At 38.4% G+C, this 14,433-nt stretch overlaps 1 protein-coding gene across 1 annotated transcript in view; it reads left to right on the plus strand.

The window, feature by feature from the left end:
• LOC308512302 (centriole and centriolar satellite protein OFD1-like) overlaps positions 1–14,433 on the plus strand; it is a gene marked incomplete at both ends in the record, with an annotated part of 73,084 nt that overhangs the window by 21,091 nt on the left and 37,560 nt on the right. Inside the window, 4 exon segments of the mRNA XM_081082087.1 lie at positions 999–1,135; positions 1,759–1,839; positions 1,843–1,880; positions 1,882–1,921. Coding sequence (XP_080938213.1) covers positions 999–1,135; positions 1,759–1,839; positions 1,843–1,880; positions 1,882–1,921 — 296 coding nt within the window.

The raw sequence follows: 14,433 nt of genomic DNA on the forward strand, positions 1-14,433 counted from the left end.
CATCTAACTTTATCGTATAGCCATTAACGTGAGAAGATCCTAGACTATTTGCATTGCGGAAAACTAGAGAAGTCAGTGGCCCGTCACTTCATGTTATAGTTGAGGAAACCAAGGTCACCAGACGAAGGAAAAGTGATACTGGAGTCCAAGTTTTCTGGTCCATGATCCAGATCCTTTTCCATGGGACAGCCTTTCTACATACAGTACCATCCTGCCTTTAGGTGTATGCTCAGAAGGGAAACAGGTGGCTAAAATGCTGTGATTAATCCTGGCTCCTCCTTACTCATTAAAAGCAATAACTTGTTAGACAATAAATTCAAATATCTTAATCTGATTCTGCCAGTCTTTTTTTCCTGTGCATACTTTTTAGTGGGCACTGGTGTTTACATGATTGAGATTGCACTCTCGTGTGGGTTTTGCACTCTGTTAATGTTTGATTCTAATCCACATTTGGTTTGAGGGCTTCGGGTCTGCTGCAGAGAGCACTGGAATGAGAGAAATAGCAGACCTGGCTTTTGTCCCAGTTATGCCGTTGTGTAGTTGCTAAGCCCTCTGGGAGTCACCTACACTGTGTGGGCACCTGTGTCTCTGTAAAATGGAAGACTTAAAACTAAGAATCTCTGATTCATTTTAAGATCAGTGTTTTGAACATGTGACTCAGCTTTCACCAAAGACCATAAAAGAACTCTTTGGCACTTGGAGACTGGAAAAAGATGCCATTTTTTTCTGACCTACCTTTTGCTTTCTTTTCCCCTGACTTTTATGATGGAAATTTTCCAGCATTCAAAAAAGTTGAAAGTTTTACAGTTCACCAGTAAGTTTGTATTATGTTTGCTTGATCACTTTCTGTTCATCCAGTAATCTATCTCAATTTTTTGAATTGGTTCAGAGTAAATTGCAGATGCCCCCTGTCCGTATCCCTGTACTCTTTGCTTTTGAACAGACTTCTTGCTCACCTACCCTGAGTCCTCTGCCCTGTTTGTGTTTTTTTTTAATAGCTGAGAAGCTTCAACATATTGATGACCAGTTTTCAGGTGCTTACCCTCAGCATCCAACATTAGGAACTCTAGAAATAAAGTTAAATGAATATAAGAGAGAACTAGAACAGCAGCTTCAGGCAGAAATGCATGAAAGGGTAAGTTTATCTTGTTGCTGTTAACAAAAGTGGTATTTTTGCTTATCTTTTCATTCTTAATCTTAGGTATATAGGAAAATATCTAGAATCTTTAATAAACTAGAGGCCCAGGGCATGTGTAGGTTCCCTAGTAGCTACCTGCTGGTGGGGCCTCCATTTCCCTGGCCACCTGCTGCCAGGTGGGGCTGGTCTCAGGGGACGGGCTGCAGGTGGTTGGCCAGCCCCGCCCCTGCTTGAACTCCCGGTGAAGGGGACAATTTGCATATATGGCTTTCATTATATAGTTAATATGATATATACTCTTGTGCATGTTATTATTTTTTTTCCACTTGCTGTTGTTTCTTTTTGCCTTTTGAATGAGTTTTACAGGAACAGTTAATGAGACCAAAGATGAATTAAACTATAAATATAGGGTGTCCCAAAAATATAAACACACCTTGAATAATTATAAAGGCAGTGTATATTAAAACAACATTTTCACAATTGAGCTATCGGCTGTTAGAGTGTGTATACATTTTGGGGGGGATACCCTGTATAATTAATGAATATTGAACTTAAACATGGAGAATTTGTTACTAATTGTTTAGTATTATTATTTACAATGATTTGTAGTCAATTTGCAGTTGAAGCATTTTAAAAATACTGAAGTAGTACAAATTAAAATGGAAGAGAAAGGAAAGTCTGAGGAGTTAGTGGTTTGGGAATGATGTTGGAGAGCTTGTCAAGCAAGATCGGAAGCCTTCTTGGGAAAAGATGTTCCTTGAGAGAATTCAAAAGCACCAGAAGGCAATATTTTAAAATCATTTACTGGATGGCTCCTTCCTGCAGCTTGCTTGTAGATTTGCTAAAAGTCCAGGGGTGAGATGAGACATTTGCTGGAACAGTTGAGGACCTAGAGCAGTGATGGTGAACGTTTTGAGCTTGGCGTGTCAAAATTTTGAAAAACCCTAACTTAACTCTGGTGCCATGTCACATATAGAAATATTCATATATTTTTTTTTGATATTTGCAACCATAATAACAAAAGATTTATATTTTTGATATTTATTTTATATATTTAAATGCCATTTAACAAAGAAAAATCAACCAAAAATATGTATAAAATGAACAAAAACAGAAAAACAATGTACATTTAACAAAAAATAATAATAATAACAATGATAATCAAATGGTACGAAAACTAGAAATCAGTGACTTTTTTGGTGCTGAAGTTTGCTAATTCTTCGATTGCAGGTTCATACTTGGTGCACTTCAAAGCCAAGCAAGCGCCACTAACATCATGCTAGCCGGTTCCTTTTGTTCATTTTAATATTATTTAATGCTGAGAACAAAGTCTCACAAAAACATGTTGATGAAAAAATTGTTAGCAAAGCCATCGCTAGGTTTTTTATATTGCTAAAAGTGTCAGGAACTCTGTTGCAAGCACTCAAAATTTCTTCTTCATAGTTGCACTCTTCATGTTTCAGACGATTTCGTTCCAGATTTTCAAGTTTCGACCTTAAGTCGACAAACACATGAGTCCAAATGCTACCTTGAAAATCTGCAAGTTGCATCTCTAAATCATCAATTTGCATCCATTGGAAATTATTCAATTCCAAAGTACTGTAAACTACATCCAGATACTTAATTATTTTAATGGTCTGTTCTAGGCTTCTAAATTGGTTGAATCTTTCGCTGAACTGTTCAAAGAACGTGTTTACTATATTCTGGTACATAAGTATAGACTCCATTACACTTGTAGTAGCCTTCTCTAAATACTTTTTCATCTGAGGAAAATACGAGTTTTAGTTTCAATATCTCGCTTGAAAATTTTAAGTTTACTTTCAAAAGATTTGATGTATCCAAACATAACGTCAATATTTTTGCCAAAACCTTGTAATTTTAAGTTCAGTTCATTCATATGAACAGAGAGATCTGTAAAAAACATCAAATTGCTGACCCACTTATGATCATTGATCTGAGGAACGTTTGCCAGATCCTTATTCTCAATAAATACCATAATTTCTTCAAAGCACTCCACAAATCGCTCAAGTAGTTTTCCTCGACTTAGCCATCTCACACTATTGAACATCAGTAGTCCACTGTAGGTTGAATCAACTTCCTGTAAAAGTACAGAAAATTCTCGCTTGTGAAGGGGTCGAGAAGCTATAAAATTCACAATTTTTGTTACAACTGACATTAAATCATTCAACTCAGAGAATCCCGATTTGGCACACAACACCTCCTGATGGATAATGCAATAAAAAGGTGCAAGTGGATGTTTAATAGCTTCCATAAACAATTTCAGGAATCCCACTTTTTTCCCACCATTTTGGTGCCCCGTCTGTCGTGACTGACACAATTTTAGAGATATCAATGTTTAGGACACTGAATGTTTTTATAACAACTTTACATATTTGGTTTCCTGATGTACTCATTGGCACTTAATCTAACTTTATCAACTCTTCTCTCATAGTGAGACCATCAGAATATCTAGCAATAATGGCCAACCGAGCATATGATGTGACATCAGTAGTTTCATCAAGAGAAATCAAAAAATATTTACATCTATTTAAGTCTTTTTTTTATTGACTTTGTACGTTTTTGTCAAGATCTGTTATTCTACCTTTTTTTTAATTAAATCTTTATTGTTCAGATTATTACAGTTGTTCCTCTATTTTCCCCCCATAGCTCCCCGCCACCCAGTTCCCACCCCACCCTCTGCCCTTACCCTCACCCCCTACTGTCCTCACCCATAGGTGTACGATTTTTTTTTTTCTATGTCCCTGATTCTATTAGGATCACCAGATTATTTATTCACTTGATTCTTAGATTCACTTGTTGATAGATGCATGTTTGTTGTTCATAATTTGTATCTTTACCTTTTTCTTCTTCTTCCTCTTCTTAAAGGATACCTTTCAGAATTTCATATAATACTGGTTTGGTGGTGATGAACTCCTTTAGCTTTTCCTTATCTGTGAAGCTCTTTATCTGACCTTCAGTTCTGAATGATAGCTTTGCTGGATAAAGTAATCTTGGTTGTAGGTTCTTGGTATTCATCACTTTGAATATTTCTTGCCACTCCCTTCTGGCCTGCAAAGTTTCTGTTGAGAAGTGAGCTGACAGTCCTATGGGTATTCCCTTGTAGGTAACTGAGTTTCTTTCTCTTGCTGCTTTTAAGATTCTCTCTTTGTCTTTTGCTCTTGGCATTTTAATTATGATGTGTCTTGGTGTGGTCCCCTTTGGATTCCTTTTGTTTGGGGTTCTCTGTGCTTCCTGGACCTGTAAGTCTATTTCTTTCACCAGGTGTGGGAAGTTTTCTGTCATTATTTCTTCAAATAGGTTTTCAATATCTTGGTCTCTCTCATCTTCTGGCACCCCTATAATTCTGATGTTGGTACGCTTGAAGCTGTCCCGGAGGCTCCTTACACTATCTTCATATTTTTGGATTCTTTTTTCTTTTTGCTTTTCCTGTTGGGTGTTTTTTGCTTCTTCGCATTTCGAATCTTTGACTTGATTCTTGCGCTCCTCTGGTCTGCTGTTGGGTGTCTGTATAGTATTCTTTATTTCAGTCAGTGTATGCTTAATTTCTAGTTGGTTCTTTATCACATCATCGAGGGTCTCATTAGATTTCTTGAGGATCTCACTACATTTATCGGCGGTCTCACCAATCTTTTCGAGGGCCTTACTAAGTTTATCGGCAGCTTCTAGACAGTTCTTGAGAGACCTTAAAAGTGTGGTTTTGAGCTCTATATCTTCCATTTCTGACATTTGCGTCCTATTTCTTTGTCTCCGCATTTTTTTTATCTTTTCTTGGTGCACCCCCTAGTGGTCTTTGTGCACAGTCTTGTTGTAGTTAAGCCTTGATTGTTGTCAGCAATACCGGGGGTGATTTGGCCTCCAGGCTAACTGGCTATGAGAGCTATTCTGCCTTTGGTAGTATTTCTACTGAGTGGTAACTTAGAAATTCTTTTAATAACATCATCTTTTTTTTCATATCGTGAAATAGAGCTGGTGCACCTCTTAGAAATGTTTCCTTACTAAATTCTCCGTCACTGAGGGCTTTTTCCATGCTGAGCTATGGAGAGAGCAATATAGTAACTTGCTGATATTAAATTTGTAGAGCATCTTACAAATTTAATGATGGAATTTGATTGACTTTTATAGAGGTGTAGCTGCCTAGAAATGCATTCCTTCCTCTCATCAATACTTTTTTTCAAGAACTGACAATGATTAGTTTCAAAATGTCTCTTTACATTCCACGTTCTGCTTACTACTGTTTCATTAAACAGTATGCACAATGAATTGTTGTTTCTGTTGACAATCCCGTACATCTCGGTGCATATGTCTTGAAAGGGTCGGCTACTGCTACTTCCACTTCCCTTATCATTCAATCTTGCTTTTTTATTTTTTTGATTCTCCATCACAAGGCTGCAAAAATAAATATAAATGACGGCATTTTTTATAAAAGGTTGATAGTTTTCTTACCTGTTAACTTTTTGCAGTGTTGTTGCACTGACTCCTGGTGCAAAACAATTCAAAAACAGTATGTATAACCAACAAATATATGGTGCTGTAATCAATTATCTGACATGCAGAATGTCTCGTCGAGCACTGTTGCACTGTATATCTTTTTGTTTTTTTTTATTAGTTAAGGTATTACAAATGTGTCCTCTTCCCCCCCATTAACCCCCAACCTCCCCAACCTCCCCGCACACTCGTGCTCCCATCCCCCTGTTGTCCATGTCCATTGGTTTGGCTTATATACATGTATACAAGTCCTTCGGTTGATCTCTTCACCTTACCCCCGCCCTCCCCTACTTTCCTTCTGGGGATTGATACCCTGATTGCTGTTTCTCAGTCTTTGGATCTGTCCCTTTTCATCAGTCTATGTTGTTCTCTATAATCCACAAATGAGTGAGATCACGTGGTATTTATCTTTCTCTGACTGACTTATTTCACTTAGCATAATGCTCTCCAGTTCCACCCATGCTGTTGCAAAAGGCAAGAGTTCCTTCTTTTTTACCACAGCATAGTATTCCATTGTGTATATGTACCACAGTTTTCTAATCCACTGATCTGCTGATGGGCTCTTAGGCTGTTTCCAAATCTTAGCTATGGTGAATTGTGCTGCTATGAACATAGGGGTGCATATCTCCTTTCTGATTTGTGTTTCTAGTTTCTTGGGATATATTCCTACTAGTGGGATCAGTGGGTCAAACGGGAGTTCCATTTTTAGTGTTTTGAGGTGGCTACATACTGTTCTCCACAGTGGCTGCACCAGTCTGTATTCCCACCCGCAGTGCAGAAGGGTTCCTTTTTCTCCACATCCTCTCCAACACTTGTTGTTTGTTGATTTTTTGATGATAGCCATTCTGACAGGTGTGAGATGATAACGCGTTGTCGTTTTGATTTGTATCTCTCCTATAATTAGTGACTTTGAGCATGTTTTCATATGTCTTTCGGCCTTCTGTATGTCCTCTTTCGAAAAGTGTCTATCTAGGTCCGTTTCCCATTTTTTTATTGGATTGTTTATCTTCCTTTTGTTAAGTTTCATGAGATCCCTGTAAATGTTGGAAATTCAACCCCTATCGGTGGTATCATTGGCAAATATGTTCTCCCATACAGTGGGTGGTCTTGTTGTTTTGTTGATGGTTTCCTTTGCTGTGCAAAAGCTTTTTATTTTGATGTAGTCCCATTTGTTTATTTTCTCTTTAGTCTCCATTGCCCTAGGAGCATTATCAGAGAATAAATTCCTTCGGCATATGTTTGCAATTTCGCTGCCTGTGGATTCCTCTAGTATTTTTATGGTTTCCCATCTTACATTGAAGTCTTTTATCCATTTTGAGTTTAATTTTGTGTATGGTGTGAGTTGTTGGTCTAGTTTCATCTTTTTGCATGTATCTGTCTAATTTTCCCAACACCATTTATTGAAGAGACTGTCTTGACTCCATTGTATGCTCTTGCCTCCTTTGTCGAATATTAATTGGGCATAGTGGTTTGGGTCGATTTCTGGGGTCTCTATTCTATTCCATTGACCTATATGTCTGTTCTTGTGCCAGTACCAAGCTGTTTTAAGAACAGTGGCTTTGTAATACAGTTTGAGATCTGGTATTGAGATCCCACCTACTTTGTTCTTCTTTATCGGGATTGCGGCAGCTATTCGGGATCTTTTTTTTATTCCAGATGAATTTTTGGAACGTTCGTTCTAGATTTGTGAAATATGCCATTGGTAATTTAATGGGGATTGCATTGAATCTATAGATTTCTTTGGGTAGTATGGACATTTTGATGATGTTGATTCTACCAATCCATGAACACGGTGTGTTCTTCCATCTGTTTCTGTCTTCCTCTACCCTCTACCTCTGTTTTCAGTGTCCTGTAGTTTTTTTGCATATAAGTCTTTTACCTCCTTAGTTAAGTTTATTCCTAGGAATTTTAATTTTTTTGGTTCAATGGTAAATGGGATTGCTTTTGTAGTTTCACTCTCGGTAAGTTCACTTTTGGTGTAAAGAAATGCCATGGATTTCTTAGCATTAATTTTGTATCCTGCTACATTGCTGAATTCATTTATTAAGTCTAATAATTTTTTGATGGAGTCTTTTGGGTTCTGTATGTACAGTAACATGTCATCTGCAAATAAGGACAGTTTTACTTCTTCTTTTCCAATCTGGATGCCTCTTATTTCTTCTTGTCTGATCGCAATGGCTAGTAATTCCAGTACTGTATTTAACTGGAGTGTTGAGAGGGGGTATCCCTGTCTTGTTCCTGATTTTAAGGGTAATGATTTTAGTTTTTGCCCATTGATTATGATGTTGGCTATTGGTTTGTCATATATGGCTTTTATTATGTTGAGGTATGATCCCTCAATTCCTATCTTGCTGAGAGTTTTTATCAAGAAAGAGTGTTGGATTTAGTCAAATGCTTTTTCCGCATCAATTGATATGATTATATGGTTTTTTACTCTCAATTTGTTTATGTGATGTATCACATTTATTGATTTGCGGATATTGTACCATCCTTGCATCCCTGGGATAAATCCTACTTAGTCATGGTGTATGATCTTTTTGATGTACTGCTGGATCCGATTTGCTAGGATTTTGTTGAGGATTTTGGCATCTATGTTCTTGAGGGATATTGGCCTATAATTCTCTTTCATTGTGTTGTCTTTATCTGGTTTTGGTGTTAGGGTGATGCTGGCTTCATAGAATGAGATGGGAAGTGTTCCTTCCTCTTGGATCTTTTGACATAGTCTGAGGAGGATAGGTTTTAGTTCTTCCTTGAATGTCTGGTAAAACTCCCCTGTGAAGCCGTCTGTCCCCGGGCTTTTGTTTGCTGGAAGCTTTTTGATTACTGCTTCGATTTCCTCCATAGTTATTGGCCTATTGAAATTTTTAGATTCTTCCTGATTAAGTTTTGGAATGTTGTATGTTTCTAGGAATATGTCCATTTCCTCCAGGTTGTCTAGTGTGTTGGAGTAGAGTTCATAGTATTTTCTAACAATCCTTTGTATTTCTATGGGGTCTGTTGTTATTTCTCCTATTTCATTCCTGATTTTGTTTACTTGGGTCCTCTCTCTTTGTTTCTTGGTGAGCCTGGCTAGAGGTGTATCAATCTTGTTTATCCTTTCAAAGAACCAGATCTTGGTTTTGTTGATCTTTTGTATTGTTTTTTTGGCCTCTATGTTGTTTATCTCCGCTCTGATCTTTGTTATTTCCTTCCTTTTGCTTAGAGTGGGCTTTTTTTGTTGCTCTCTTTCTAACTCTTTGCGTTGTAGAGTTAGGTCATTTATTCTCATTGTTTCTTGTTTCTTGCAGTAGGCTTGTAGAGCTGTGAACTTCCCTCTCAAGAGTGCTTTCACTGTGTCCCATAGGTTTTGGATTGTTGTGTTTTCATTTTTGTTTGTTGCCATGATGTTTTTTATTTCTTCTTTGATCTCTCTGGTAACCCAGTCGTTGCTTAATAGCATGCTATTTAGTCTCCATGTGTTTGATTTTCTTGGATTGTTTTTGTTGTAGTTGATTTCCAGTTTTATGCCTTTGTGGTCTGAGAAGATGCTGGATATGATTTCAGTTTTCTTGAATTTGAAGAGACTTTATCTGTGACCCAGTGCATGCTCTATCTTTGAACATGACAAATGTGCAGTTGAGGAGAATGTATATTCTGTGGCTTTGGGGTGAAATGTTCTGAAGATGTCAATTAATTCCATCTGATCTAGTGAGTCATTTAGGATTGATGTTTCTTTGCTGAGTTTTTGTTTAGAGGATTTGTCCAATGGTGATAATGGGGTGTTAAGGTCCCCTACTATGATTGTATTGCTGTCAATCTCTCCCTTGATGTCCTCCAGAAGTTTTCTTATGTATTTGGGTGTTCCTATATTGGGTGCATATGTATTTACCAGAGTTATTTCTTCTTGTTGGACTCCTTCGTTTAGTATTATGAAGTGGCCTTCTTTATCTCTTTTTATGTCCTTCACTTTGACATCTAATGTGTTAGATATAAGTATTGCTACCCCGGCTTTTTTTTTTTTTTCACTTCCATTGGCCTAAAAAACCTTTTTCCATTACTTCACCATCAGTCTGTGTGCATCTTTTTTTCTGAGTTGGGTTTCCTGTAGACAGCAGATATATGGGTCATGTTTTCTTATCCACTCATTTACCCTATGCGTTTTTACTGGGGCATTTAATCCATTTACATTTAAAGTTATTATTTATAGAAACTTGTTAGTCACCATTTTTGATCTTTACCGCTGCATTCCTTCTTTGTTTCCTATTTTTTCTTTTTACAGCAGACCCTTTAGCGTTTCTTGCATTGCTGGTTCGGTTGTAATAAACTCCCGTAGACTGTTTTTGTCTGTGAAGCTCCTGATTTGACCCTCAATTTTGATTGATAGCCTCTCTGGGTACAGTATTCTTGGATTCAGACCCTTCCTTTGCATGACTTTGTATATTTCATTCCATTCCTTTCTTGCCTGATGTGTTTCTGTTGAGAAATCGGTCTCTAGTCTGATGGAGGATCCTTTGTAGGTAACTTTCTGTCTCTCTCTGGCTGCTTTTAATATTCTTGCTTTGTCGTTGGTGTTTGCCAATTTAATTATTATGTGCCTTGGTGTCGGTCTTTTTGGGTTCATTTTGTTTGGGACTCTGTGAGCTTCTTGGATTTGTGTGAGTTTTTTCTTCCCTATCTCAGGGAAATTTTCCGTTATTATTTTTTCAAACAGGTTTTCTATTCCTTGCTCAGTTTCCTCTCCTTCTGGGACCCCTGTTATTTGGATGTTGTTTCGTTTAGTGTTGTCCCAGAGTTTTCTTAGGCTCTCCTCATGCTTTTTAATTTTTTTTTTCTAGAAGCTGTTCTGTTTGGGTATTTTTTCCTACCTTGTCTTCTAGCTCGCTGATGTGGTCCTCTGCTTCTTCTAGTCTACTGTTGATGCTTTCTATTGAGTTCTTTATAGCAGTGATGTCATTTTTCATTTCTTCTTGGTTTTTCTTCATTTCCTCTTGGTTCCTACACTTATTGGTGAATTTGTCTTCCATTCTTTTCATCCACCTTATGGCCATTTCTCTGAATTCTTTCTTTGACAGGGTGCTTGCCTCCATTGCCTCCATTTCATTTACTTCCTTTTCTGATGATGCCTGTTTTTCTTTCATATGTGGGTTGGTTCTTTTTTTCACCATGATCTCTCTTCTCCAGGTGTTTGGTTATGTAGTTCTCTTTCTGATGTGTTGATTTAAAGGCACAAAATACAACACAACAAGGCACAACATACAAGGCACCGAAAACAAATGTATTTACGATATTAATAACCCCAAATAAAGGTGACCACTGAGCGAAGAGAATTAGGGGATAAAGAAGAAAAAAGAGAAAAAGATTAAAGAGAAAAAGAAAAAACAAAAATGAATGCCGAAATGCGATTGGGAAAAGGGAGAGAAGAAAGAAGAAAAAAAAAAGTGAGAGAATGAATTAGAGGTGGGGAAGAGGCTATTTGTATGGGGAGAAAACTCTAATAGAACCACAACTAATCCCAATGAATTCCAGCAGCAGATCCCTGGAGATTAATGCAAACTACAATCAACCACTAATATCAAGCGAGGCAAGGGAAAACAGAAACACAAAAATAACCAGAGAAAGAAAAAGCAAAACAGAAAAATAAAAATGAAAAACAAAACAATCTCCCAAACAAGCATAAAAAAAAACAATATACTCAAAATCAAGCAAACACTAGCAAAACGACAGAGAAAAAAAATTGGATAGTGAAGAACGGTAAGAGAGAGGTGTATATGGATTTAGAGCAAGGGATTGGAAATTAGGTATATAAGTAGGGTGAAATTTAGACAGTGGGTAAAAAGAATGAATAGGGAAAATCTAAAGCAGGAATAGGGTAAGAGAAACAGGACAACAAAAGGGGAAAAGTGAGGAAGAGTTATGGCTTAAGGGTAAAGGTGAGATAGAGAGAAATGATGCTAAAGGAACGATGAAAATAGAGTGTAGAACACTAATTCCAAAATAAAATAACGAGAAAAAAAAAATGACACTTGAAAAAATGGTAAAATGATAGCAATAATACTGGTTAAAAAAATGTAGTAATTAAAAAGGTAAAATCAGGTGATGAAAAAAAAATAATAATAGGTTTAATAATAGGTTCTTAAATGGTGAAAAAAGAATTAAAAAGAAAAAAAGATAAAAATGTGCAGTAGTGAAGGTGCTTCAGATCTTCTACTCTTCTTTTTGGCACGCCTTAGTCCTGCCAGGCATTTAGGAGAGTGTTGAATTTCCCTGCAATACACTGTCCCTCCGTGCTGTAAACCACAATTCTGATTTTAAGGCAGGTTGTATTTTACCAGACTGCCTTTATTTGTATTTACAGAAGAGACAGTTCGTGGCTCTGCCTCTGGGTGGCAGTGTGTCTGGATTGACCTCCAAGGCTATAAGTCCTCTCTATCCAGTAGTTAGGGTTTATTTTCTCTATGTTACTTGAAACTGGTTTGGGAAAGTCCACTGCCCAGAGCTGGTTCTTTAATCATTACTCCCCGCTCTGTTTCCCAGGCTCCCCAAAAGAGCCTGAGAAGTTGTGCGAATTTGCAAGCCTCCACCTTCCAGGTCTGCGCACAGTCTCCACGCGCCCACTCGCCCCTGGCACCAAGCACCCAGCAGACTGGCAGAATCCGAGGCTGCTTTTTTGCATCCAGTCCAGCTATGTGCTTATTTTTATCGTTCCCTTCTGCCAGCAGCCCTGTGGGGCCCCTTCCCCACTTGAGGGTCACGCTGGTCCCAAGGGCCACGGACTCTGTGGGGCGCAGATTTCGCCCCGCGCGGTTCTCTCTCCAACCTGAATTGCAAACCGCACCTTTAGGGGAAGTCTAACCTTTCTGTGAGAAGAAGCAGTGCTCATCTGAGTTCACGCAGTCACGCTGCTTGAGATCCCTTGTTTCCAGGTTAGTAGCTGATCTCTGGTTGTCTGTAACAGCCACTCAAGATGGCACAGTCTCCGCTGCTGAGCCGGCACACAGGGAGATGTTTCAGCCGCAGTCTCCAACCGTCCTTTTTTTTCTGGGAGTTCTCTGTCTTTCCCAGATGCAGACTGTCTCTCAGCTGAATATCCTCTGCCTATTCGGGCTGTATGTTACCCGTTTCAGCTGCTCACCCTTATCTGCTCCAGGACAAGGCACAGGACACGTCCGTTTATACCTCCGCCATTTTTCTCCCCTTATATCTTTTTCTTCTAACCTTCCCACTCCTGTCTCCTAATGAACATGGCGATCAAGTGCATCCATTTGCCGAATGCACCGGAACGCACAGGAAGCTTACCCGAGGCACATGTTGACAATAATGAGGCCGTTTCCAGAATTGGGCATTTTGTCACTCGAGTAAAAATAAAGTGTCTTGAGTAAAGATTAATCTCTTTATAGTGCAATTCTTAACCTTTTTATATTAATGCCAATATTGGAACAGTGTATCTTGGATGTTTTCACAATGTATCTTTGCTACGCAACACTGATGTACATGCTTACATCTGGTTTTAGAATTGTGTAATTGATCATGAGTAACATGAGTAATAATATTACTCGAGTGATGCCCAACTCTGGCCATTGCGAGAGACAAATATATGAATACGCGATTTTTTGTCTCTGTCGATGCGTGTCACCCAAAATGGTACACGTGTCATAGGTTCGCCATCACTGGCCTAGAGGACTAGTAGGGACTGCGGTCAAGAATACACCTGGAAGAATCAGCTTTGAAAAGGATACTAAGACTTCTTTTTTCGAGATTACTGGAAGGAAGAGTGGAAGTGAATGTCCGAGTCAGGGGCGTGAGACAACCTCACTAAAATTGCAGCAGATGTGAGAATTAAGTGATAAGTGACCTTTGAGGAGAGGACCAGAGGTATGGAATGGCCACTGGGTGGCGGGGGGTTGCAGAAGGAGCCGAGCAGCTCTCTGAAGCTGACAGGATTCTCGAGCTGTTTTGAGGGTACTGCTGAAGTGGGCAACCTGGAATTGAATTAGACCAGACCAAGTGCATGTAGGTCAAGAATTTCAAACACTAACACGAACCAAGTTTATGTGGGCTGAAAAGCTTCAATTTTCATAGAAGGTTTATTTCGGTAAAGACATGCTGAATACAAAGGGCTGAAATAAATGAGTAATCATTAACAAAAAATAATAGAACGTTTTAATAAAAATTAGTATTTTGCATTGAACATTAACTTCCCAGACACTGAATAACTGGACACATTAATAAGCACAATGCAAATAAACCTACTTTTCTCATTCTCCAAAAGCAAAGTATTTCCTGTTGCACATACCAAACAAGTCAGTACAAGACTAATGATGTGGCCATCGGCTGCTAAAATATTGTCTGCTAGTATTAATGGAGAGAAATGGCACGCCTGCGCGTAAGGCGCACAAGGGAAATGAATGCAACACAATTATAATCAGTCATTAGCAAATGTAGTTAGTAATTAATAATTATGTAAAAAAGGTTATTGTAAAAATCAGGTTACGAAATTTTTATTAAAACGTTACATACTGTTATATTCGCTGAGCCTCAAACATATTCATTGTGGGCCACGTGCGGCCTGTGGGCCATGCATTTGACATGCTTGTTGTAGGTGATTGTTCTGTTGCAGCTTTTGGGAGGATTTGGAAGGTCAATGAGGGCAGAAAAATGGTCGTAGTTGAGGAGTGTAGCTTTATAGAGCTGAATTTATTTCATTTGAGAAAGGCAGCCTGTTTAGTTGAAGACATTGGGGTTCAGCATGATGGTGAGCGGAACCAGAGCAGAGTGTGGATGACTAATAATCCAGGAGAGAAGGGAGAGCT

The sequence above is a fragment of the Myotis nattereri genome (assembly GCF_964212035.1).
Source record: "Myotis nattereri genome assembly, chromosome: Y".
In the NCBI taxonomy this organism is placed as follows: Eukaryota; Metazoa; Chordata; class Mammalia; order Chiroptera; family Vespertilionidae; genus Myotis; species Myotis nattereri.